The sequence below is a fragment of the Molothrus aeneus genome, chromosome 16 (assembly GCF_037042795.1).
Source record: "Molothrus aeneus isolate 106 chromosome 16, BPBGC_Maene_1.0, whole genome shotgun sequence".
NCBI lineage: Eukaryota > Metazoa > Chordata > Aves > Passeriformes > Icteridae > Molothrus > Molothrus aeneus.
In genome coordinates this window covers 4,413,572-4,440,168 of record NC_089661.1, presented here as the reverse complement: position 1 = coordinate 4,440,168, position 26,597 = coordinate 4,413,572, and the positions used below count along the sequence as shown (strand labels likewise).

Genomic DNA, 26,597 nt, shown 5'->3' with positions numbered 1-26,597 from the left:
AGCCCTGTTTTGAGTAGGGGTGAGACATTAGAGACCCAGGTGACCTCAAGTCATCTAAATTATCCAGTGATTTTGCCAAGTGAACAGAGCTTTGCTTTTGTTCAAGAGCTGGATTATTAACCAGCTCTTAACTGTGTAATAAATCAAAGAGGTTTTCATATATTTTCTCATTTTTTTGGGTCTGCACCATGTACATAACAGTACCTTTCAGTCCTTCAAAGGAAAGAGTTGTATATCTTAGGAACACCTCTGAATCCACATAATATTCAGACCAAATAGAAATAATTTAACCTTATAACAAAGAAATTAACTCAGACATTTTTATATTTTCATTGAATCTGTGAACATTAATTACCATTCCATGTGAGACTTAAAATATTTTAATCAGAAATTGAACAGTAATACCACATTAGAGGCTTTTCTTTTGTAAATCTTCCCTCTTGATAACTTTCTAATTGAAAAAATAATAATAAAACTCCAAAACAAAAAACAAAACTTCACACTTTGCTTTCTCTGGCAGTTTTTAAAGCAGTGCTTCATTACTTCTTTTCTCCTTTGTGCATATATTGCATGTCAATGTTAGAACAGCTCTGTTGGCATCAGGTTACATCAAATCTACTTCACTGTATTTTTTTTTAATTCAGTATGTAAATCAAGAAATTAAACAAATATGGCTTAGCAAAGCCCTAGTAAAAAGCAAGCAAATGGAAATACTCCTGTATAAAAATTTTCAAATCTTAAATATGAATTTATTTCAATCCTCATTTAGCATCAAATTTTAAAAGAAACCTTGAATTTGAAAAAAAAGAAAATGAAAAAATTCACAACTTTTAGGCCAGGCTGGCTGAACATGTGAAGGTAAATACTGTAATTATGGTGATTTCTTTATTACTGCCTTACTGCTGTGGCTTTGGGCCTTTGCTAGGTCCTTCTCTCTGACAAAAACGTTACACAGTAATTCTGCAAAAATTTACATGCCTGTGATACAACATAAACCAACTTTATGGCAATGCAAATAGATTAGATATGTCTTAGAAAGTGCAAATAGCATATGTTATAAGGAATATAAAAGGAATTTATAAATCCTAAAGATGAAGGTGAAGAACTTGATATTCTGTTGATAACTTTGCAAGCAACTGCATTTAAGAAGGATTAAAGGAATTGTACTAGAAAACATATCTTTTAAGGAAGTTCACAACATCTGTGAAATTTGGATGCTGTAAGTATTTTTGCATATTCAACAAGGTTGAGTATTGACCAGTGTAAATAAAGCAGTGACAGAGTTATGACCTGCTGCTAGAACCATGTAACTTCTGTCCTTTTCCTTCCCAACTATACAGCCTTCTATAAAAACTAATAAATATACAGAGGAAAATGCTAATACAATAAAAAACTAACACAATATGCAGAGGAAAATGCGAAATACAGTCTTACATAATGTTCAAAGAAATACAGACTACACTACCAACTACACTCCTTCCAGTCTAACAAGTTTTCTTTTTTTCTTCATCAAGCTTTTGCTCCTTTCCAGTTACAGGTGTTGGACTGGATGGAGAACTGATCTAATCCAGGGAAGTTATCTTTGTGTAAGAGCCATGTTCAGCTGCAGTCTGCCTGCCTGAGAAAAATCACTGCTTTCCAACTAATAGGCATTGCTAGAAGTAGGTTTCTCCAATAAACTGATTGTTAATTTGAGTCTTAAAATAAAAAATGCAACTAACTAAATAAAAAGGAAAAAAAACCCAACACAGCAATGCTCAGAAGAGTTTGCTTAAGTAAATAGGTGGAAATGGATTTGAGAGAACGTCCAGGAAAAATTGATATCTGAAATGGTGGACATGATAAATGATAAAGTGCAGCCTTCAGGGACACTCCTAAACTGTCAAAATCAAGAGACTTTTCACTGACCTAAATGGCAATTAGGAAAAAAAAAAACAAAACAGACAACCTTCACTTACATCTGTAGTTTTCTAAATATTGATAGAAAGCACACTGTCACAAGAGGAAGAGAAGTGATAGAGAAAATCCAGCTAACTCAAAAACCTAGCTCCAGCAATGTAGGATATGTAACACCATTGTGGGCTTGCAAGACTTGGGCTAGAAGTCCTGCCCAGAATTCTGTTGCAGTAATTAATTCTTTGTAATGAACATCTACGTTTGGCAATATTTACAACAGTTGTTCTTTTAGGGTCCTAAGCAATAATTAAAACCAGCTGGAATTGTTGGGAGACACCGAGGAAATGACTCTGTGAAAGAATGAACCCCCAGAGTGGTTTGTGCTCACAAATTTTTCCTTTGAATTGTGCCATTCAACCCAGCTTTCACACAGACATATTAAGATACATATTTTGCAACAATTGAGCATTTATACTAAATTTTCTTTATTCTTCATGGCAGTCATACCTTGGAAAGAATTACCAGGAGGGTCATTGACCTCAAATCTTTGACAGTGAATGCTTTCCACAAATAAATTCCACTGGAAAAGCAGAGTGCCTCACCAACAAATGGTTCAAAACTCCCTGTTTTTTATTATTATTATTATATTATTTATGAGAAAGAAGGCTTTCTCTTAAAAAAAAAAAAAACAGAAAAAGGAAGAAAATAGAGATAGCAGGGAGAGTCACTTAGTCCATAAGAGTTTACCAAATCCGAAACCTGTAAGGGAGGCTCAGGAGTCATGGGAGATGCTAAGACAAGAGAGTGATCTTTTTTTTATCATTTTCAAAGGATCTGCACTAGAAAAGATGAGTTTGAATGAGAAGCCTGAAGTAGTGCAATTGTTTCGCTATGCTTGCCTCTCTTAATAAAGTCCCAGAGCATGAAATGTCTAAAGTAAAGCAAAGCACTAAAAAACTACAGAAGCAATTAGTGGCAGGCAGAGCAGTGAGGTGTAGCTCTGTCAGGAAGAGGATCAGACATGATGGAAACTAAACATGGGACCAAGAGTGGCATTGCAAGGCCTTACAATCAAGTGAGGTCTAACAGTTGAGTTTATTCATAACAGAATGATATTCATCCCAAAAACTGATCTGGGTCCATCTGAAAAGCAGAATATCTGAAAACACATTTTCTGTTGTCAGGTAGTAATATTAGACATTGAGATTGGAGGTAAAATCATCAACAGGTTTTGTTGGCCCAGATTTGAGTTCAGAAAAAAACCCCATAATGCTCCTTCAGCCCAGCTGAGAAATTAGATGGGTAGTAGGAATATGTAATAACCACAGAATTTATTTTGCTACCAACTTTTTAATATCCTCACCCCAAAATAACCAGCAGAAGTGGCAGCATTAGAACACAACTGAAGAATGGACTTCATAAAAAGAACTTTATGAAAAGGGTTGTCCCATCAGGAAGCATTAAATGCTATTAACCAGTCCCAAAAGTAATGAAGATAGTAGCCAGGAGGGGTAGAGGTTTTAATGACTTACAGTTTGTAGGTCAACCTTCCTTAGTGCCTCAGTGCCAAGCTGCTGAAACCCAGTCAGTGAAAATGCCATTATAAGGGGGTTGAAAATGTGTTTGACTCTCAGCAGGGAAGCATCTGAGCCCACTTCTAAGCAAAAGTAGCTTAAATTCATCAAAGTAATTTGATGACTGGAATTCTTCTGATCTGAGACTGAGAAAAGGCAGATTTCTCCAAATGCATGTTGATGACAGGAGGTGATAACACGGGGTTATAAAAAGAAAGGCTTTTCTAAGGACAATACATAATCAAACATCAAGCCATAGAAAACAATTTACATTTTCATCTAATGGCCCCATCCATTCTATAGATATTCATTCTGCTATTCAAATATGAATGAGGCTACAACCACAAAACTCAGTTCCTACAGTCACTCAGCAATTTCAATTTTTCAAGTTAAAAAAATTGGAATATAAATATTATGCTGTGGAAATCCCTGGCTTTGCTTAATATAATTATCCAATATCATAGAAATCATCTACTACAGCCTAAATGAAATTTTTTTAAGAACATTATGCTGGTAAGATTTCTTCTTTAAACTTGTTTGTTCTATTTTTATACTTTGGGGGATACTATTTAAAATGTATTATTACAATTAATATTGTCTACAAAGTTTTCTCTTGTTACACGTTGTAAAAGCGGAATCATTCTCACTTCAGTGAACTTCATTTTAGATCTTAAACATGAAACATGGCCAGCAAACTGCAACATTTAAGCAAATAAAAAGGCCTTTGGAATTAACAGTATTCATAGTAGTGTGTCAGCAAAATTTAGATAACTAATGATTTTATAGGAAAAGCAAATATGAGCATAAGGAAGAAAAAAATCTTTGAGTTCACAGACAAAATTTAATCAAATCTTAATTTTTCCCCGAAGATAAAATATAAGCATTTGTTTTACTAATCTTTTATTAGATGAACACGACAGGGAGGTGCACTTTGTAGGCACCATATCTCAACAAGGCCTGGGAAAACAAAGACTGAAGGAACAATGAAAAGCTTGAGTTCCCAAGAAGAGGAATATAACCTGGCAAAAAATACTTAAGGGTTATACACTGCGTATTAAAGTTTTAAAGCTTTGGGATAGATGAAAGAGCAGCAGATGCAAAAGACAACAGGGGGCAGATTTTGTATCAAAGCCATAAAAATATACAGCCACTTTAATGGGCAATTATTCTTCACATTTGTGCTGCGGTTTGAATTTGTATGAGGGTGCCATATGCCCCAAGAAAGGTGTGCCATCAAAATGGATGAGCAGATCTACCTCTCATCACTCCTAATCTCTCCTCCTCTGCACAGAGTAGCGGGTCATCTGCCACCAAGAGTTTGCAAATGTTTTATGGGGAAGAATTTTAATGCTCCGTCGTGTCAGAATCGGTTTGTCGCTAATTTACTGCGGCATAGTTTAACTGCTGGAGAGACAGGGAGACACATTTACATCATTGCCATAGTTCAGGAGGATCCCCGTTGAGGAAACACAATAAATTAAAAACAAAGAGATATAATGGGTAGCATGCTGAGAAAGGCTAAGCAGAATAATCTATATGATATTATCTGAGATTTCAGGAACGGAATCAGCAGTTTATCCCAATGTGTGCTGTGTTCTCCCTTCTCTGTAATAGTAATAAGTATTATTAAGTGGCATTCTTTGAATGAATTACAAACACTGGGCTAAAGAGGATTTGTGCATTTAAATACACAGACCAAAGCACACTGCAAGCAAAATGTAAGCTCTGTTAATACAGATTTTAACATGAAAAGGCATTTAAATTATATATAAATATATGTACATACACACACTTCAAATTCACGGTAAAAAAAAAAATCTTTAGAAAGTTCACAGTGTTTAAAATTACAGGCTGAAAATACATTTCTTCTCCTGTCACTGTTTTGAGATGATTTTTCCTAGGATCTAGTTGTGAATTAACTGCATTCAAAGCAAATTTCCCATACACATCAAACACAGTCACAACTGGTCACTTCTATTTGTTTCTTTCACAAGCTATTTATTTTTTGAACCATACTTGAAATTATAGACCAATTATTTCCTTACCATTGCAAAAAAAAATGCATGCCAGTATTATGCACTGTTGTTTAGGAATGAATAAATCTGTATTTTGGAGAAACCCCTACTTATAGGACATTCTCATTTGAAATGCATTAAAAAGGAAAACAAAAATCTCTAATTAATGTACAAGTCTAATCACCATTCTCCACATGGAAGAGTAATTTTTCACTGTTCATTTGCTCAGTGTAATCTCAAAACTGACATAACAGAAAAGCAATGGCCTATAAATCTGCTCTCATTTGTTTCTTTAATATTCATATTCCATTGAACTACAGCTGCTTGTTGCTGCAGTCTATTACAACATGCAAAACTGTCGATAAAAATATTATGAAAGGCAAGATGTGTTTCTTCATGGCTCTGTGTGCCATTTATTTGGAAAAAAATAACAACAAATGACTCATGGATTGTCCCTTAGTTTGCTGCACGCTGGGCGATTAGTGATTAATTACCTTGCTGCAAATTGACATGGCACAAGGAAATTGACACAGCTCTGATTAATTAACTTTTTTATGCAAGACAGTTACTTACAAAACACTGCACACTGTAATTGAATCCCTTTACACAACACTACTGCATTAAGTTTCCTGTCAAATCCAAATTAGCACCAAATTTCACATAAATGTGGTGAAACTTTTTACTCTGAGGTACATGTAAATATTTCTAGAAAGGGGGCAGACAACTGCTTTAAAACACTGTTTTCAAATATTTCAGCCTCAGACATGGGAAGAATCAGATTTTTAGAATTTTCCATACCAAACTACAATCAAATGCACACAAACAAAACCATAAACTAAATATTTCAGTAAAAAGCAACCTATTTATTCCTATGTTAAATTATAGGAAGATGCTTAACTGTTTGAACAAAATTTCATCAGCTCATCTTATTGTTTTCAGATCTAATTCATCTATTATTTCAATAACTTTGATACCTTGACTTCCTTGTAATTATTTTAAGTCTAGGTGGAGGTGGTGTTCTTTTTGTTTCACCTCTTCTCATGTACCAATAAACAATGCACTGTTGGTTTCTCTGGAAATGGCTCCCAGGACATGCCATTAATTTATAACCCTCTGTGCCAAACCTTGATGCCCAAGCCTGGAAACTCTCTCATCTTCCTGCCTGAGCTTTTTCCACCTGAGGGTGGCTGATGATTGGCATAGCTGCCCAGAGGGGCTGCAGGATCTCCATCCTTGGAGATGTTCCCAAGCTGTTGGAGCCTGGTCCTGGAGAGCCTCCCCAGGCTTTGCTGCTGGAGCAGGGGTGGAGAATTTGTTCTCCAGGGTTCCCTCCAACCTCAGCCACTCAGAATTGGCCATTTGGTGGTTTTGTGGTTATCAGAAATTCCCCTACACCTCACCCTTCTTTAACTGGATTGCATATGCAGCCACCTGACATCACCCTAAGACATCAAGGGGTTTCTAAGAAGAAGCAGAAGAAAGTTGAGGACATGAAGACATACAAAAAACCAGGTAAGATGACTGAGAACTCTTTTTGTAAAGCTATGTAATGACACCAACCTACACCTCTGAGTTTAAAAAAAAGCTATAACTGGTGGTGAAATTACTTATGATGTACTTAAAATCAAAATGAGTACTGCATAGCTGAAATTACAAAGAGTTGAGGTACAAAGAGCAATTGGCTTTTCACAAAGGAAACAACTAAAACAGATGGAAAAGATCAGGAAGTAAAAAAGCACCCAGGCCATAAAGGGAAAGAAACAGTAGAGATCAGAGAAGAAATGTTTGATCTTAAATTAAAGAACAATCTTCAAATATAGATGATCAAAGTGATCAATATCTTGTCTGGTCTTCCCAGTTATTGGACAGCTCTAAGTTTCAAGCAAATGGAAGAAATGCCCTGTGACTAACAAAGCACCACTTCCAAGACAAAGGAAAAAGGCCATGGTTGTGGAAAGCTGGATGAAGAGTAGCACTGCAATAAAGAGATGATGAAATTTAGTAATTTGAATGTTTATGAAAGTCAATTATTAAGTGACAAGAAATACTGTTTAGATGACACAAGGATTCCTAAAGCTCAAAAGAATTATTAAACTGTAAAAAGAACACTGTCAGAATGCATTGGGAACAATTTAGGCAGAAAGTAACAGAGGAAAAACCCAGCTGTTAACCTAATCCTAACCATACAGGAAAAATTGTCAAAACAAAGAATTGCACCTGCAAAGTCATCCTGATACTAAAAATGTTAATTCCTAAAAAGCACTTCTTATCTGTGAAATTCAGGTTGAATTTTGTTGTACACAGCACAGTTCCAAGAGCCACGATTCAATAACAACCATCACAAAATAGAGTGACACTAAGGTGTGCTTTTATTTGAAACCAAATCTTACAGACTAAGCTGAAAAGCACAAAATTAAGAGTTTGCTGTCTGACAGACAGGATGATTTGAGATGTACCACAGCCAACACTGTGGGTCTGGTACTAAAAATGAGTGACACCAGCAGAGAGGATGCAGAGCCAGGGAAGGCGGCACCCAGGACTGTGCTCAAAGGGCTCTGATGTACAATTGCATCACAGAACACAATGCAAGATAATAAATACTGAATGTAATTCTCACTGTGTAAACCAAATGTACACAGTAAAGGTAATTACTATGTGTAATTCTCACTATTTAGCTGCATTCTGAGAAGAGGAAGTCCAAGCAGTCCTCTTGCCCTAAATCACAGGATGGACACCAGTGCTGCCAGAGGCCAAGTGCAGTGTGTCCACCAACAGCAGAGCACCAAGGGAAGGCACCTGAGCTCCCAACTGTCCTTGGGCACACACAGTTTTTCTTATTTGAACTAAAAGACAGAGATATGCTCCACAATTTGCTATCTTTCCAGCTATCTCCCACTACCCACATGTAGTGTTGTGTATAAGTGGGAAAAAAGTCAGTGATGCAATTCAGGACGTGTCTCTCTTTCCAAAATTCCCAAGCCTGCTAGTTCAGAGACACTGCTCCAGCACAAAACAGACCAACACAAGAACAAGGGTAAACAGCAAGGCCCTGAAAAATTCATTTTTTGGGAGTGAATCGAAAGCCACGTTTACAGGTTTTGGACACACACAATGTATTTTAGTGATGACTTATAAATAAGTAATCATTTAAAATATGAATAGACAGGAGGTAAAATGAGAGTTATCCTGAAAATTGTTGCAGAAAGACAATGTATACTGATACAGAACACCAAAAATGCTGTAGGAAGAATTTCAGGCAACACTGCCAAAAAAATTTTGAAAATTATAAAAAAATCCAAAAAAAAATCACTCCAAAACAAACACCAAAGCCAACCAACCAAAAAGCCACCAAAAAACCCCAAAGAGGTTCACTTTACAGTTAAAAACAGGATAATACTTAAATCAAGAATGTAATGCTATGCATATGTAATGCTATACAGTTTTACTAATTTTTTTTAAATTTTGTAATATCTTTATCTTACTTGAAAGTCAGTGGTGTTGTCCTGTGTCATAGTAAAGCCCAACACAGTGGGACAGAACAGAGCATAAAAACCTTCTCAAGACTTTTCAACATGGGATGACACCAACATTTCTCTACACTTCTGTACACCAGGGAGGGAATTATGGAAAGCCATTCCCTTCCTACTTACTGTTGGTATCTTCTTTATTTAAGCTTTCACTTAAACCCACTGCATTCAACACACAAAAGGGAAGGGCAATTGGCACATTTTTCCTGGTTACTACTGGGTGATTCTCTTCATAAATAAAGGCAATTAATTCAGGAAGCAAATCAAAAGATAGTTTGACCCCTCAATGTTCAATAATAAGGTTTTTGTAGCCTGGAAATCATATTGCTCCTCTCAGATATTTGCACATTTCCCTTTGGCAGGATTTTTGTGCCCTCAGTCAGGAACTGCAGCCCTGCAATGGTTAATTTGGTTAATTAATGGCCCAATCACAGCCTCCTTTGCAGGGTGCTCTACCTGTTTCCTCTGAAGCAATAAGCAGACAAAACCACCAAGGTGTAGATACAATGCACTGATATATATTTCATTGGTGATGAACTGACTTCCCATCCCAATTTAGCTCAAGAGAAAACAGACCAATTAAAAATTTAGTTTGCAGAACCTTTCTACATTCAATTCAGAAATACTGAAGCGCTGGCAAATTATACCACATGAATACTCATTTTTTAAACAGCTCCTGACCCATATTCTAATTCAAAACAGCAAGCCTGCCAAACAGTTAAATGAAGAAAAACTACAACAATAAAATCAGAGCAAATGAATCACTGATGTCATTGCAATATCTGTCTGTTCAGATTTAATGAGGTCAGTCGTGACTGACACATAAAACCCAGAGAAGGATACACCCAGTGCCAGCAGCATCTACCCTTCAGCTGCTTGGAGTGGCAGCAAACTGCCATCATTACAGTATAATTTTCAGGTAATTGCAGGTGTGCAACAGATTAAACATCACAAAATCAACAGAATCAAGGTTTCCAAACCAAATACTTCCACTAATGATTTGGCTCAGAAGCGCACTTTGAATCACCTTTTGGAAATTTCTATTTTCCCTGTGTCATTTTCTTGGTACTGAAAATATCCCAGAACATAATAGAAATGTCAAAGGTCTTCCTTTGATCCATTAGTAACACCACAGGAAAATCAAACCTGGAATGTCTTCACTGAAACAAGCAAGATGAAAATAGTTCCATACAGAATTTTTTAGGTGGTTTACTAATATTCCTAAGCCAAGTAACCTATTTCTAAAAGCAAGGACATACCACATAGACAAGCTTGACTTAATTTTCATTTCTGTAGGAATGAGTCCTCACACACTAAATCCTACAGCTGGATGTGCTCTTTATAAACATAAAATGTATAGTTATGATTTTCCCTGTTTATTGTATAAGCAAGACCCTGAACCATCCTCAATCTATGAATTAATACAAAACACCCACAGGAAAAAACAATCTTTTTAAAACTAGGACATATGTCTGCTATATATAAGTGTTTCAATATAGAAAAAAAATCCCACATCATGTAATTAATACTTTATGCTTGTTCCATAGATTTTCCTTCTCTCCTATCCCACAATGCACAGAATAGTAGGAATATTGGGTTAATTTGGGGACACTTCTAATATCTGCTCTGACAGAACGAAATGTGTTTTCCTTGCTTTAAAAAAAACCCCCAAAACTTTAGCATTTAAAATAGTTCCTGTCAAAAATATTACAGGACCAAAGGTTTCCAGGGAATTTTCCAAAAGAACTGCCTTCCCACCTTTCAAAAACATCTCATCTTTGCCTTGTTGTTTCCTGGTGGCTCATAAGCTAAAATCCCAGGGCAAGATAGTTTATTGTTTTAATATCTGTCTGATGCAAAGCAAAAGGATTCTCTGGTGAGTGCTTATCTGTCATATGTACTTCTGTGAAAGGAATATCAAGATAAATAAGATGTTCTAGGGCATATCATGGGATTATGAGCTTGGCACTCACTGAATTCTGTTTAAAAATAGTTGAAACAATAAATAAAAAAGACCCCCATCTACACTGATATTTTGAGGATGTGAGCTTGAAGAACACTGGGTTTTAAATATTTTCATTATAGGGGATTTATGCTATTTTATTATGAATAGAAAATGAACACTCAAGTTCATAAATGGGACAAACAAGATGAGAGGAAATAATATTCATAATTTAAACAGTTAAAACAATAAAATTCCATTCTTACAGTACAATGGACTGTGAACTTACTTAGTATTAATTAAACTCAGTGTAATGGCATTTTCTATATTGAAATGAATAATCAGTGATCTGGAAATTCATTTAGACCATTAGGTTAATTACAGAAACTGATGGAAGTTTTATCAGACAATTACAATTAAAGAACACGAACAATGTGGGACAGATTTATAAGCATTTGTACCACCTCAATCATTTTTGCTGAATTCCACCACCACTTCTTCCAAAACTGTAATCAATATATCAATTAAAAAATGGGCCATCAACTTCATTTGCCCTTGAGTATGATAAAATAAAACGAATTAATATCGGATTTTGCATTTTCATATTTTTCTTCTTTTAATTCTATCACTTAACTGCAGTGTGAAAGATTTATTTAGGAGCTGATAAGCAGGCTTACTGAAGATGAACCAGCTCTAACATTTAGGAAATCTAAGCCAAAATTGACTTCAGTTTAAAATGTACTCATTGAAGTCAAGGCAAAATTCACTTTTATGGGCATGCTACACATTTGGGAAATAGAGATGTTCATCTGCACATCATTCTGAACAAAAGCATGGAGAAACTTAAAATATTTTACCATATATGTGAGCTACCCATGTAGCTAATAGTGAGCTATCCCTTCAATGTATGGTCAGAAAAATTCACTAGTAGATACACTCGAGCATCTTAATGCTTACTTGGAGCTAAAATAAAATCTAAAAGTTTCAGAGATCAAAGTGCTGATTTAGAGAGTAAAAAATATTTAGCTGCCTTTGAACTTCCCCTTAAATTTTAAATCCCATCTCTTCCCATTGCCCTCCACAGGGCCTGGGTAGGCACAGCTGGACAATGCTGAGGGATGGGAGGCACAGCTGGAGGGGGGGGCACAGCTGGATGCTGCTCCCTCGCCACACCAGCGAGGGCTGGGTGAGCCCAGGAGCGCTGGGAGCCAGTCCAGAGCAGGAGGATTTCTACTGGAAATGTGTCTCCTCTTCCATGCCCTGCCACCAAGGACAGGGAAATTACTGGGGGACAGAGCCAGGCACACACTGGGAAGAAAAGGGAAAACAAACATGATTTTCAACCAGAGAGGTTTCCACTGCCAGGACGTTGAGTCTTGGAACAGATGACCTCCTGAAATTGTGCAATCCCCATCCTTAGAGGAGTTCTGGTGCAAGCAGGTTCTTCCAGCCTGAATAACTTGACAATTCTACAACTTCACATCTTCCATCTCACCCATGCTTTGGCTCTCATGAGCTCCCACTTAATTCACATTTCCAGGCACTTCTATATTATAGAAAAATTGAGGAAAATACGCATAAAACAGTTTTTAAAAGTTCTCGCATAAATTCAGATTTGTATTTTTGCCTTTCTGATCCATACATACCCAGCTGTGTTACTGTCCTTGGCAGAACAGTGATACAGACATTCAGGGACAGAATTTTTTTTTTCTTCTTTTGAATCTTCCTTTTTGTCCAGCAGGGTCTTAATTTTCTCATGGATCCTACTAACGTGTGGCTTCAATTTGGAAAAGATCCAAAACTATCCTTGACACATTTCTTATTTACCAGTAGATACAAATCTCTTCAGGATTTTAAAATTCCTTGTGGAAGTAACTATTCTAAAGAAGTGAGGGCAAAAAGAGACTGTCAGTTATGAGCAGCCAAACTGTTTCATTTACTTTCAGGGAGATATCCTGGGCCTCTAGGAAGATTCCAGTGAGCGCTGACTCACTGGGATTTGGTGAACTCCAATCATTCCTGGCTGGATAGAACTCCTTTCAATACTTGTCTGCATCCTGCATTATGGCAATGATGAAGGATTTAATTGAAATCTGTTCTATCAGTTCTGCCCTGGAGATGCCAGTCCTGTGGGAATCTACAGCAAACAAGGTTTTCTGCCTGGATTTCCTGCCCATGGTTGTCACAGGACCTGCCCAATCCAGGACAGGAGCACATTTGCATGCTGAAACTCTGCTTTCTACATAAAAAATTGTCTATTGCAACAATAGGTGTGCAAATGAAAAACTGATCCAGGTCCCATCTTCTCCTTCAGCATAAGAGAACAGATGAGGCATGAGAGACTATTGCTGCTGATTTGTTCCACTGCTTGCAGAAGAAACAGCTCATTTCTTTCTGTATTACGTGAAGGGCCAGAAGTGATGGAAGGAAGCAGAGCCATGTTTCCATCTCCTGGCATATGCAGAGGTGTAACTAATCATTGTGCTGGGAAATGTATGGTGCGATACACATAAAATATATCCTGGAGAAATAAAATATCAGAAGGGAAAGAGCAGCTCCAAAAATTGCAGCCTGCTTTCTGGAGAGCCAGTGGGTAAAAGTGCTCACAGCCATCAGGGTCTGCCAGTGGCCAGTACAATTACAAACCAAGAAGCTCAGGGTGAAACCAAGCTAGCCAAATTAAGAAAAATACATCGTACAGCCATGTTCCAGCCCTTCATGCCTTATAACTCAGGAGCAAAAGATGAACAGTCAAGTTAGACAACATTTAGAAAAATGGGGACTATCCTCTTCCAAATATCTGAAAACTCCTAAGTGCCATTAGCACTCTGTGAAATTGAAGTATCTTAGATGGCTTTTGAAAAATCCCAGCAGACTCTTTTCCTTCTGTTAAAACAATTACAAATTGAAAACCTCTTAATTCTTGCATTGTAAGCGGTTGTAAAATATCACAGTTACAATATCAGCAGTAACAGAATAAACGATTAACAAATTATTCAAAAAGGAAGGCTGAAATATTGTTGTCTACATGGAATGATAATGGCACAAGTATTCATCTCCTAGACACTAATGTTGACTTATCAGTTATAATTTCAATATTACAAATGTGCACTAAAATGGAATATAGAAGATCCTTAAACTAATAAAAGAAATGAGACGAAAGTCAACCTTCATTTCTATTCACTATTTCTAGTAGAATTTCCTATAGAAATGAAGCTATTTTACATCTTTATTGAAAGTTTTGTAATAAGGAGGAATAAAAACCTAATTACAATACGTAGTAATTGTAGTAATTTTGTGTTATTAGGAGTTGTGACCCTGCAGGGGAAACTGCATTTTGGCAAGAGGAAATTCTATACATAATAAAGGAAAAATCACGAGTTGCCAACACACAGATTCAACAGAAGTGTAATCATTTCTACTGCAAGGGCTACCAGCAATGCCTGCTATGAAACTGCGTATTACACATTGCCCAGTGGGAGACAGATAGGCAAAGCTTGTTTATTTATGTATTTGGCATAATTGAAAACAAACAGGTGCTTGTTAGGATATCGTTATTCAAGGAGCACCACTGCAAAATAAGATTTTCCAACAGGACTGACTCAGGAGACACAAAGGAAACAGTGAACTCCAGAGCTCAGCTTGCTCACAGGGTCCCTTTGGGGAGTCAATATTAGTGGAAATATCATCTGACGGAAACAACAATCCCAGCAATAAAATTCCTGGGGTACAACTCAGTGAGACAATAGGAGCAACAGGGTAAACTTAGGAAAAGCTTTCAAAGAAGCCCAATTTTCAGAAAATTATAATAAACACTGACCCCTCTTCTCCAAAAGAAGCTCCTAATAATGAAATTAGAGAAAAGTTGGGATCATTTTCCAGGAAAACAATTGTCAGTCAAAAAGGAGGAGTGCACTAAAAATTTCCAAAAGGGAGCATTAATTTAAACTAAGTAAGTATTTCATATCTCTGTGTTACTATATAAGAAGTAAAAAATCCCCACTGCTAGAGAAAGGTGACATATTAGAAAATATTCTTGGAGCACCTGGAAGAAAATGCAGACTTAACTGACATTTTAATTTGCAATTGAAAACACTTGATGCATTTGGTTAATTCACTGTGCATTTGTAGGCTCCAGACTCCTCATTTAAAGGGGGTCCCATATGAATCCTGGAAAAGCAGCAGCTCCAGGGATGCCACTGATAATGTTTGACATAAAAGAATTATATGACTGTAGAGATGATCACTATGGAACTCTTTTGTCCTAATTCCTGGATTTAATATTAAAAAATAATTATTTTAGCAGTCTAGATAAGCTCTAAGGGAGTAGAATTGCATTCTGGATTGAATGCAATCTTCATAAAGAGCATGTCTGATAATGCTGTTATATCAGACCATGTGTTTTCTTTACAACGAACACAGAGCCAGGGCTGCTGCAAGCTCCTGCATTCAGCTCCAGGTTTTTCACCCCACTAGAGGCCAGAATGAGAATCAGTGGTACCACCAATCCAGTCTGAAACACTCCCAAAAAAGGGTTTCTGCTCACAATTTCAGAGGACACATCTCTACTCCAAAGTTTTGTACAGAAAAATGGCTGAGGGCTGCATCCATCATGTCAGCTTGTATCTGTTCTTTATACTAGGGCAGCTTTTTATGCCTCAAAATACCCCCTTTCATACAGACTGTTCCTTTTGGAAAAAAAGACTTCATATCTAATTCCTGACCCAATCAAATGGTGGCATGGTAACAGATGTTTTGTGTATTAAATCACAGTTGTGAGCAGGACAGAAGAAACACAACATCTTCCACACAAAATGCAGAGCACATAACAGTACTGGATTGCAAAAACTGTCACTGTTATTGTAGAACTTTTGACCATTTCCATACAATATTGCAATATAGGCATTTTTTTCCTTTTTTTTTTAAATACAATAGACTTTGAGAATAAAGATGCAACTAAAAACACTGAATTATCTGCTGACATGACTTACATATGTTTATAAACACCACATTTACCTTAGCAAGAGCTGTTGGGAAAGTTGACATTTTTAGGGGGCTTAATTCACATTGATGTGCTTTTGTCACAAAAACAGAACAAGAAACGAGCCGTAACACTGGCTTACTTGTGGATGTGTATACTAGTGAACTGGGGGCACTGTACACGGGAGATCCCTCCTGGTTTGCCTGGCACAGCAGCACCCTGCCTACAAGAAAGAGAGAGAGAGTGGTATCTGGTTTTGGAACACTTCAACTGAACCTCAGTTTTTCATGCCAGAACACAAATCAAGTCACAACCGGAATGGCGCACTCAAACTGAACTGGGGGCGCTTTTTGCGCTTTTTTTCTTAAAAAAAAAAAAAAAAAAAAGCTTTCTTTTCTTTTTTTCTGCTTTGATTTCAAAGCAGCAAGAGCCCAAACAACCCCAGTTTGACATTGTTGGAAAAGCAGAACACAGACATGCCCCCAACGCCAAGGCCGCCGTTATCCTGCGGGGACCACGAGCGTCGCTGGCTGCTCCCTGTCCCTGTTGCCCTGCTTCTCCCAAAACTGCTGCCCCAACCCACCCTGCCCACCCTGCCTCCTCAGGCCCTGGCTGGAATGAGCCTCCTGGAGCCAGCACAGCAGGAAAATCACCTGCAGCATTCCCAGCACGGACACCAGGCCAGGCAGGACCTGGGCTCCATTGCTCCCATTGTCATGGCGTGATCGCTGACACATCTGAGTTCAGCAGGGTTTGCTCAGAGGAATGCACAAATTTATTTGTGAAAATATATTACTTTCCAGTAAATAATCTGGGTTCAGGATTAAGAACAAAACCAGATAAAACATTTTTTTTCCCCAAGGAATAAAAAGAAAAAACAATAACAAAATCCATTTACACCAACACTTCTGAAATGCTCATTTTGAACAAATTACACAAGTTTAAAGTTATTCCCTTTTTTCTTTTAAATGAACTTAAATAAAACATGACAGGTTTTCTTCAAATTGTATTTTAACACACTTAGCTGAATACAGATTGAACATTGCACTTTCAAACTAGGAAAGAAACTTCTCCACTTCTGGAGTACAGTCCACCAGGAAGAGTGGGATATGAGACATCTGGTTTTGCAGATATATGTGCATATATCTGTATACACACACACAGGATTTTATACACACATACACTGACATGCCTCAAGCTGTCAGGATTTGTGAATCACACAATTCAAACCCATCAAATCTTTCTGCAGATTTGTGAAACTTTAGACATAGTGCACTGACATGCAATGGAATTGCACTGAGTCCAATGTGTTTGGAAGGACAGGATTAAGTACAAATGGTAGGCACATTTTCCACAGCATTACAGGAGCAATCCTCAACTTCCATTCACTGGGCTAGAGTTCTCTCAAAATATATTTAAAAAAATTTCTGTCATTAACCAGTTCTTTGTTTGTTGCTTGCAGCTGTTACTTGAAGGAGAAATACTGGAAATGCTGAAGAGTAATAAAATAATTCTTGTAATTTATGCAGTTTAACTAAGACTGTGACTACTGGAAATCTCATTAATTACTATGCTTCTAACCTTCCCAGACAATAGCACACCCTTAACTAACAGGATTTAGAGATGCTTGCTCTTTTCCACAGCTAATATAACAGATAAAATATAGAACAAGCTCATTTTCCCCCTTACTTGAAGACAACACATCCTTGACTGTATTGATATCTCTCTCAGCCTTCAGCCCTTGTGTGAATGCTGGCAAATGAACATGCAGCTATCGAGATCCTAATTACAAAATATAAAATAAATAAATAAGTAAGCCCTGTCCACACACTTGTTTGACCCCAGGAATGGGGACGTTGGAATATGGGAGAATTTAACACCACAGATGCTCCAAAACCTGAGCTAGTGCAGAAGCCTGCAAATGAAAGTGAAGACCCAGAGGCATTCATCTGGCTGAGGGAAACACATGAGGAAAATCATGCATTTCCATTAGGTTTTAAGAATATGACTTCAAGTATGTCTAGAAACAGAGCAAAAGATTTCTAGAAGTCAAAGGTTACAGTTTATTTACATTATTCACCATAAATCCTAGATAACACTTGGCTTCCTCCATGCTCCATAGGTATTTTCCTACTCTTTGTAGCTAATGATCTTATATTTTCTGCTGATTTCATCTCATGCAAATCCTATTTTCCCTACTCTAGTCATCTAATTTCTAATTAAAGTACTTCAAAACAGATGCTTTTTTCATCTCTGCTACTAGAGTGTATTTAATTTCTTGCACAGAGCCTTCTAATTATATTTTGACAATCTGCCTTTGAATTTGTACATAATATTAATACTGATAACTAAAACATTATTATTAGATTTCGTTAGGAAAAAAAACATGGAACTTTTTAATCTACTTTAGTAAGAAAATATTATTTCTTCTGCATCTAATTTTGGTATTAAAAATATTTCAATTGCAATTCATACAAGTGAGGGAAGACTGAATTATTGACAGTAAGATCTTGGATAAACCTGAGAACACAGAAACAATCTATAAATTCCCCAATGGAAAAAGAAAAAGCATTATTTTTCCTCCAGAACACTAAATTCTAGTGTGATAGAATAAAGCATTTGTTTTTTGTTTGGTTTTTTTTTTTTTAAGAATGAGGATTTTAATATAAATTTTGAGGGAGCAGTGGCAGAGGGGACACTGAGGGGACCAGCCTGGGGTCAGGGGCATTACAGAGCCCCTGGAATGCTGCCTGGCAGCAGGGACAAAACCAGGTGTCCCAAGATCAAAGACTATTCCCACTCATCCTTCTCTTCCTCCAGTTTTCTCCTCCAGCCCATGATTAAGAACGTGCTGTTTGATGAGGTCCTTTGCTGAAGCACCGCAGTTATTTTGAGATATAATTACTCTAAAAATATTCAGGACTGTGGAAAAAAGTGATGTGCAGCCATTAATATTTTTAGAATACTTAAAATTCAGTTCCCAGTGGTTTCAAGATCTCTGACTAAATGCATTTCCCCTCTCTTTTTTTTTTATTTTCAAAAATAAGTTTTTTGTGTACAGTTATTTACAGGATGCAGATAAACTAATCCACAGAAATACCAATGTTGCTGCACAGAGTGCTCACTGCCTCCTATAAAACAGCTAAAAAATTCACTGTATTTCTCCAATCCTCAAAGAGCCAAGAAGTAACACCAAGGATCAACATGTGGACTCTCCCACTAAATTATAAAGGATTTTTAAACCCCTGCTGTTAAAAATAGCTTTTATCTGGAACCACTGTGCAGCCAGCACTACAGGCAGCTCAGAAATACAGATCTGCAATTAGCTGAAAAGAATTTACACAATTAGCTGGAATGTCTCATGGTATTGCTTGTGGAAGTAGAAATTGAAATCACATTTTCTGCAGAAAAAACCCATGTACCATTAGCTACAATCATGTTGTTGGTGTAAAACAGGGCTTGATTATGGGCCCAGCTCTCTCCTGTCACAGGAAGGAGATGAAACTTCCAGAAAGCTTTCCTGGCAATGGTTTAAATTTTCTATACCATGACAGAGAACCTGAGCCTACAATGCACCATCTCACCATACACAAGGCATAAGTACCTCGGCTCATGGACCTAAAGTTTGCAATTTTCAGGGCTGGCATTTATTCTCCAAGAATTTAGGGTGGAATTAGAAAAAAAGAAGAGGAGAGATGTTGCTTATTGGGGGTTTGCCCTGGGACACAACAAAGTGAGACATGAGGGGACAACGTTCCTCTCACTCCAGGAATCCCAGGGAAGCCCAGCTTGACAAAAAGCTCTTGGGAGAGCAAAGGGGGGACAATGTTCTTTTCACTCCAGGAATCCCAAGGAAACCCAGCTTGACACAAAACTCTTGGGAGAGCAAAGGGGGGACAACCTTCCTCTCACTCCAGGAATCCCAGGGAAACCCAGCTTGACACAAAAGCTCTTGGGAGAGCTGGGAAGGGCCAGTGGTGCTGAGCATCCATCTGCTGCCTTCACAGCCAGGGGAAGCACAGAAGCATTTCCAGTGGCAGGAATGAACCAAGTCAACATCCAGGGCTGGGGTTTAGTGCACAGGTGGCTAAAATGAGTGTTTGTCATACAAGAACTCAGTAACTCACTGCACACAAGGAGATTTAGTGCTGATTCCATTACTCTAATCCCTTGTACTCTCAGCTTGCCAGGTAAATCAGCTGCTCTTTACACATGTTTTTTCTATTGTATTACCAAAAGGAGCTTCTTACTGCCTCTCACAACTAAGCACCAGTTCATCTATTCTTTAATACTATTTACAAACAAAGAAATCCAAACAAAGCCACAGGAAAAAGTGATTGAAAAACGAAGCTATTTGAGTCTTATTTTGCCTCCATCATTATAAACTGTTATTTCAAGAGCCTAATCTAAATCTAAATCTTAAAAAAAGCCCATTCTTTATTGAATTCAGTGATTGTTTTTTCATTTTCTTTTCCTCCCAGTCCAGCTGGATGATAGCAAGTTCTCCCTGAGTCAGTTCTGATCATTCTGATCACTCTTTTCCTTTGCGCCTTTTGCAACAGCTATTATTCCTAAACACTTTTGTGCTCAATGAAGAACACATGAAGAAAAGTGTAAAACTGCAGCTCTCATGAACAAATCAGGAGATTTCCAAGTGTATCAAGGATCCTTATAAACAGTCCTTGTCCTCTCTTGGTTTGCTGTTCTAAAAGTGTAATTTAATATTGGCATTTTCAGACAGAAATAGCACTATTTTTGTTCTGGTCTGAAATATTATTCTGTGATGGATTATTTCAGAATGTCTCACAGAAATGGATCAGAAACACCTAATAAAAGGCTCCTGTTGTGCAGTAATAGTGTATGTTAGCTTCCATTGTCCCTTCTGACTGGGGAATTTAAAGAGAGCCTCTACAGCCTCTCTCTTGAATACATAATGGTAGTTAAGTGCTCTCTTAGCCCTTCAGTATCAATAGTCAACTACACAGACTTAGCATGCTTTTCAATATGCTGTTAATTCAAAAAGAAGTGCTCTTTGAGGGCCTTCAGTTATCTGGGCTCTCTGTAAATTGAATAATAACCTTCAGATTTTAACACAACCACTTATGGATGGTTGTGTTGATACACTGGATTGTTCCATCCATTATTAACAAGGAATAAAGTAGCATAGCCCCAAACCCCACGCCTCCTTTCTTCCAATTATGTTAAAAATACAAACAAAACCTATGTTTAATCCCACCAAAGCTTATATATAGTTTCACTTAACAAGAGGGTAGGGAGGAAAATCTAAAGCAGTTGATGTCTAAAGTTGATTTTCCTAAATCCAAACCTCTTCTGACAGCAAACCTGAAATATATTCAATTATTGAACAGCCTGGGTGTGCTTGCTGCTGGTAATGAGAATCTGTGCTCTATACATACATTTATGTAGTAGGTCCCTGACTCACATATAACCTGATATACATTGTTTAAAATAGAGGGAGGAGAGAAAAAAACCACACCAAAAAACAGCCAGTGAAGGTGTCTCTAAGACATTTCCTGCGACCTCTCCTTCCAAAAATTCTATTTAAGACATTAATTTTCCTTTCCATCACTTTTCTAAGCATAGTGGATGTTTCTTTATCATCACCTCTTAAATTGTCCCCAAAACACCCAATGAACTGTGGCCCTGATTCAGGCTGCAGCAGTGAATGTTACAGCAAACATCATTTGTAAGCCACCTTTCCAATTATTCTTTGCTGCCCATCTCATCCATTTCCCAGCTTTTGGGAAACAGCCCTCTCTCCCCAGTTATTCCTGTGCAGAATCCAGGATGCTGTCAAAAATTGGGATTGGAAGGTGTCAATATCATGCAAGTAAAAATCAGAGAAGCAGCAGCTCTGGTGTGAGACAATTCCCCCTAACTCCCCTTCTCCCCTCTGTAGGATATAGAGCCCATTCCACAGTAACAGGGATCTCTCCTCCTCCTTCTCCTGCCTGCTTAAAAACACACTGTGTGACTGACTCGTTTCTAATTGAATTAACCAGCCTTCCATAGACTGGCTGCACTGCAGGAACAATTCATGCCATGTTTCCATTCACAAAGTAAAGCAATTGCAGCAAACTGCCCTTTCCAAAATACTTTTCAAATGATTTATCAGCCACAGGCATCCCTTGTCTGGTAACTAAACTGAAACTAAATTGTACAAATTCAGCTGGTGCTCGTACCAAAATCTGCACCATGCTTAGAGAGTTTATCTGTGCTCCTTAGTGAACTTAATTATTGCAATCCAAGTGCAAATCCTGTCAGCAGAAAAGTCTAAAAAACTGGACATGCATTATGTAGTCATAAAAAAAAAAGGAGTGGTAACATCAGGATTTCCTGCAAAATATATTTGCTGTAAGATGTCTCCCTACAACCCCAGGTGCACATAAATTCTGTGACCTTCAGTGCCATTATTTTATACTGGGACATGCATCCCACTGAAGTTGTTCAGGATCTTTCAAAACCAAGTCTTTATTCCTCATCTTGCTAGGTCCTCTAGCAGCCATAGCAGGTAAAGGATGGCTATTCTTGGTTCACTTGTAACTTGGAGAAAAAACATGAGAAAAATTCCCAAGTTTAAACTTCTGAAGTAAACCCTGAGCTGGAATTATATTCTGCTTGAAAGGAGATGCTTGAGAACACACAAAATGCACTCATGTTCTGTTGATAACTCAAATGGGTTGCATTCATACATCTGCCTGTTGAATAAAGATTGCAATAGGAAAAAAAATCACAGAATAGATGGAACTGGAGCCTTTCTGCCCAAACACAAACACTAGAGTTTCAACATGGCCCTCCAGGGATTACAAGTGGATGTGTTTATGCTTTATCCTCTCATATTGTGTCAAGACACTATTTTCTGTGTAAATTACCTATTTCAGTAAATCTATAAGACAGAGATGCAAATCTAATGCAATTAGATGCAGAGATGCAAATTACTAATCCCTCAGTTCTCCTTGCTTACACCAGCGAATGCTGGTTCTGATTTATAAATAAAATTCTATTCTGAATGACAAGCTGAGAATATAAAAGACCAAAAATTGAATCATCATGCATAATCCTGGCTTTAGCTAGTCTATTTCCTCCCTAGCCCAGACAGGTCACAGAATTTCAGGAGCATGAAAAACCATTACAAAAATGGTAATGCAATGTTTTCAAAGTTTCCAAAGCACTCACTTTTACTAGAAGCAATTCTATGCTTGGAGATTTCCAAAGAAAATCTAAGAGCACCAAACCAGCAGAGCTTGTAAACTTGTAAAGCACAGCCCCCTCTCAGCTACCTCCACAATGAATAAATGAATGAAAACTGTACTTTGAAAGTTCCTCTCAATAAGCATTATGAAATGCAATTACAGTGCATATTGGGGGATCTTGTCCTCCAATGCCCAAAATGGGAAAAAATGTGTAAGAAGGAAGAGAAAGCATTAGCAATATGTTTGGAATACAATTAACCATAACCTTAAACTGCTTTAGCATTAATTTACAGATGTAATCAAGGTTTAACAGAGAGCAGAGTTGTTTTCCATTCCACTTAACTGTATTAACTTTACATTTCATATATTACTTTATTACTTTACATTTCAGAAGAGTTTGTCTGCCTGACAGTCCATCCTAACACATGCATCTTCCTAACTTGGTTATTCTTCTAATCAGAGGAATTTATTCCTCCACATAACTGCTACAACTTATCTAGGATTGCAAACATCCCCCCCCAGTTCTTAACAAACAAATGTTTTAGTGGTGACCTTGCAGTTTGTCTTAAATTTTCCTCTGAGAGATCCTTGAGCCAGTGCTTTTTACACCTATCCTTGGCTGGTGCTTGGATTACAGCCTCAGTTTTATTCTAAAAATGCATTTTGCAGCCTTAGCTCGGGCCCAGGCAGTGCCCAGCCAGGCACTGTTGCCCAGGTGATTGTTGAGACAGGAGCAGTAGCTCTGAAACTGCTGGATTTATATCCAGCCTCAAAACCACAGTCTGGAGATGCTGTCACCTCAGTTTTTTAACTGCTTTTAGGGCTCTCACTAACCAGGAAGCCATAGAACACATTTTCACTAAGCACCAGAATGATGGAAGAGAAGTCCAAGGATAATTTTTCATTAAAGATTTCCTTTGTGAGTAAGGAACAGTACTTAACTTCTTTTAGCCCTTAAAAATTTGCTCAGTTATATGCACAATAAGAACATCTGAACAAACACAAGAACTTAGGAAACAACACGATGACAAAGAAGGGACAGCTCCTGCTTGCTCAGAAGGCTTTCTTTGGGGTTAAGGAATATCTAAAACCAAGGAAACCTTCGATGTGAACTCAGGAGAAACATGGAAACATGGCCATCAGATCAAGACCTACCTCTCACCAAGATTTTCCATCAAGCAAAGAGATCCAACCACCCACCCCCAAACACATCCTTTCCCTATTTTGGGGAAAGCACTCCACCTTTCAGCAAATACAGATTTCCTGGTTTTACTGATTCTGTTTGTGAACAAATCCATCATAACCCAGTATCAAATGGTTAAAATGGTTCCCCATACTAGACTGGGGTCAGAACTCACAAACTTTTACAGTTAAGAAGCAAAAACTCCCTTCTTCACAGTTTCCTACCTTCTGGAATGAAGCTGTATCTATGGTTGAAGATTTACAATTAAATAATGGAATCTGTGGAATTTCTTCTAGAGATCACATAGAAGAGTATCAAATGCTAAGTATACCCTGTGTGATAGAAATCCAAGAGAAACACCTTCAAAAGAGTAACACTGACAGAATCTGTGGTCATCTCTTAAAATGTGCAGACTCCAAATCAATGGTGAGTATAGGTAGATTAATCCTGCTCCAGATTTAAATATATAATCAATTGACTAAATTAATCTTTATACAAATAAGTCATTGGCATTAGCTTTGAATAAGCCTGGTTTAGTTTCCATGAGGGCATACATTTTAATGAAGAACTCATTATAATGTAGCATAAGGCATAATTAATTCTGGATTATTATTATTATTATTTATTTTAGTAAATAGCTAGTGCAGATGCTGAATTCCATTTTTCTACTGGCTTTACTCATCTTTCATGAAACAGGATTTCCTTTATAACGGCTTGTAAAAGCTCCACAGAGTTTTAGAAATGCATTAGCTGTCATCAGTGTTGTTAATCTACCTAGGAACTCCTCATTTGGATGATGGTACTTTTGATTTTTGAAACAGCACTTACAGCTGTGTGTTATATTTTGACAAGGAGCATCTAAATATCACAGGTGGAATATTAAAGAATAATTATTTGACTGTAGTTAGAAAACTATTAAGGCTGCTTATGTAACTCTACTGCAAATATATTTATTTAGAAAAATCTGCTTAGTCAATAGCAAAGTTTGAATCCAAGTGTAAGTAATCAAATGGCAAAATGAGTTAATCTATGGAGTGACAGCTTTTAGAAAAATTCTGCTTTAGAGGTACGATAGAGTGAACTTTTACCCCAGGATCAGAATGCTGTGCAAGCATATAACTCAACTTCCCCAACTCCAAACACTGAGAAGTGTTTCTAGGGTATTTGCTGAGCTTATGCAAGACTCATTTAAATTCAAAGAGAAACACTAGAAAGATGAAATGAATCCCAGGTGCTCTTACACTCCAGAAATAGATGCTTTAAGACATGAACAAAGAGAATTAGTATTAGCAAGTGTACAGGAATCCTCTCTTCCTCTGGATTCATCTTACTTAAGGGCATGGTTTTATATACATTGCTATGGTATTTCTTTACTTCTAATTATATATAACATTCTATTCCAAACCTTTGAACAAATTTTGGAAAGAAAACTTGCTAGAAAATCTGATTGTTGGTGGATACTGCTGACTTCCAAATGCCAAAAAGACCTGGGCAGCTAAAACTTCCCTGTCTTCTGAGGGCTTATAGAAGAGTTAAAAATGCACAGACTCTTCCTCTCTCTTTCCTTTTGAGTGATGGGGAAATTTTTTCCAGTGATCACAGAATAACTGCCCAAGAAACTGGGTGCTTACAATAGTCTTCACTGGGTTAAGGTTATTTATGAAATGAATACAACACTCAGCTATGTGGGATGACTTGAAACTATCTCCTGAAATTCCGAGAACTTAATAAAACTCAGGAAGAATAATAGTGCCTTAAGTAAAAGAAGGATGGGATCTTCTGCTTTCCACTCAGCTGTGCTCTAATTGTTCTTCACCTCTAATCTTCCACTGTCAACTTAAATCTTGAAAATTCTGAAATACTGGTTTTGTTTATGACCAGAAAAGAGTATCTTCTCATGTGAGTTACTGTGAATTGCCCTGCTCTCTGAAAGAATAGTCACTCTAGTAGATTTCTAAGTAATTTCTGTAATTTCTTTTCCCCCACCTTGCATTTGGGAACTGCCAAAAAGGAACCTCTCCAACAGTTATAACAAAGCTCTTTTCTGCCAGGAATAAAAAAGTCTTTTAAAGTGGCCTTACTGTGTCTCAAGCTACCTGCTGTACAGGACTGCTGTAGTGACACAGGTGCAACAATATTCTATATTTCAATAAGGAGAGTGCAAGAGATTGCTCAAAAATTCATTGTTCCAAAACCCAAAAGAGAAAAACAAAAAGATCTGCAATAACTGAAAGGAACAACATGGAGCCTGGCTGTCAGAATGCC

At 37.4% G+C, this 26,597-nt stretch overlaps 1 protein-coding gene across 34 annotated transcripts in view; it reads right to left on the bottom strand.

The window, feature by feature from the left end:
- The window catches only part of RBFOX1 (RNA binding fox-1 homolog 1), a 1,178,577-nt gene that overhangs the window by 48,878 nt on the left and 1,103,102 nt on the right, over nt 1–26,597 (bottom strand). For 26 of the 34 annotated variants that reach the window (XM_066561182.1, XM_066561192.1, XM_066561190.1 and 23 more), the window contains one exon: nt 16,078–16,158. The exons of the other annotated variants lie outside the window; for them this stretch is intronic. In XM_066561182.1, coding sequence (XP_066417279.1) covers nt 16,078–16,158 — 81 coding nt within the window. The remainder of the gene's footprint in view (nt 1–16,077; nt 16,159–26,597) is intronic. 34 annotated transcript variants of the gene reach the window in all.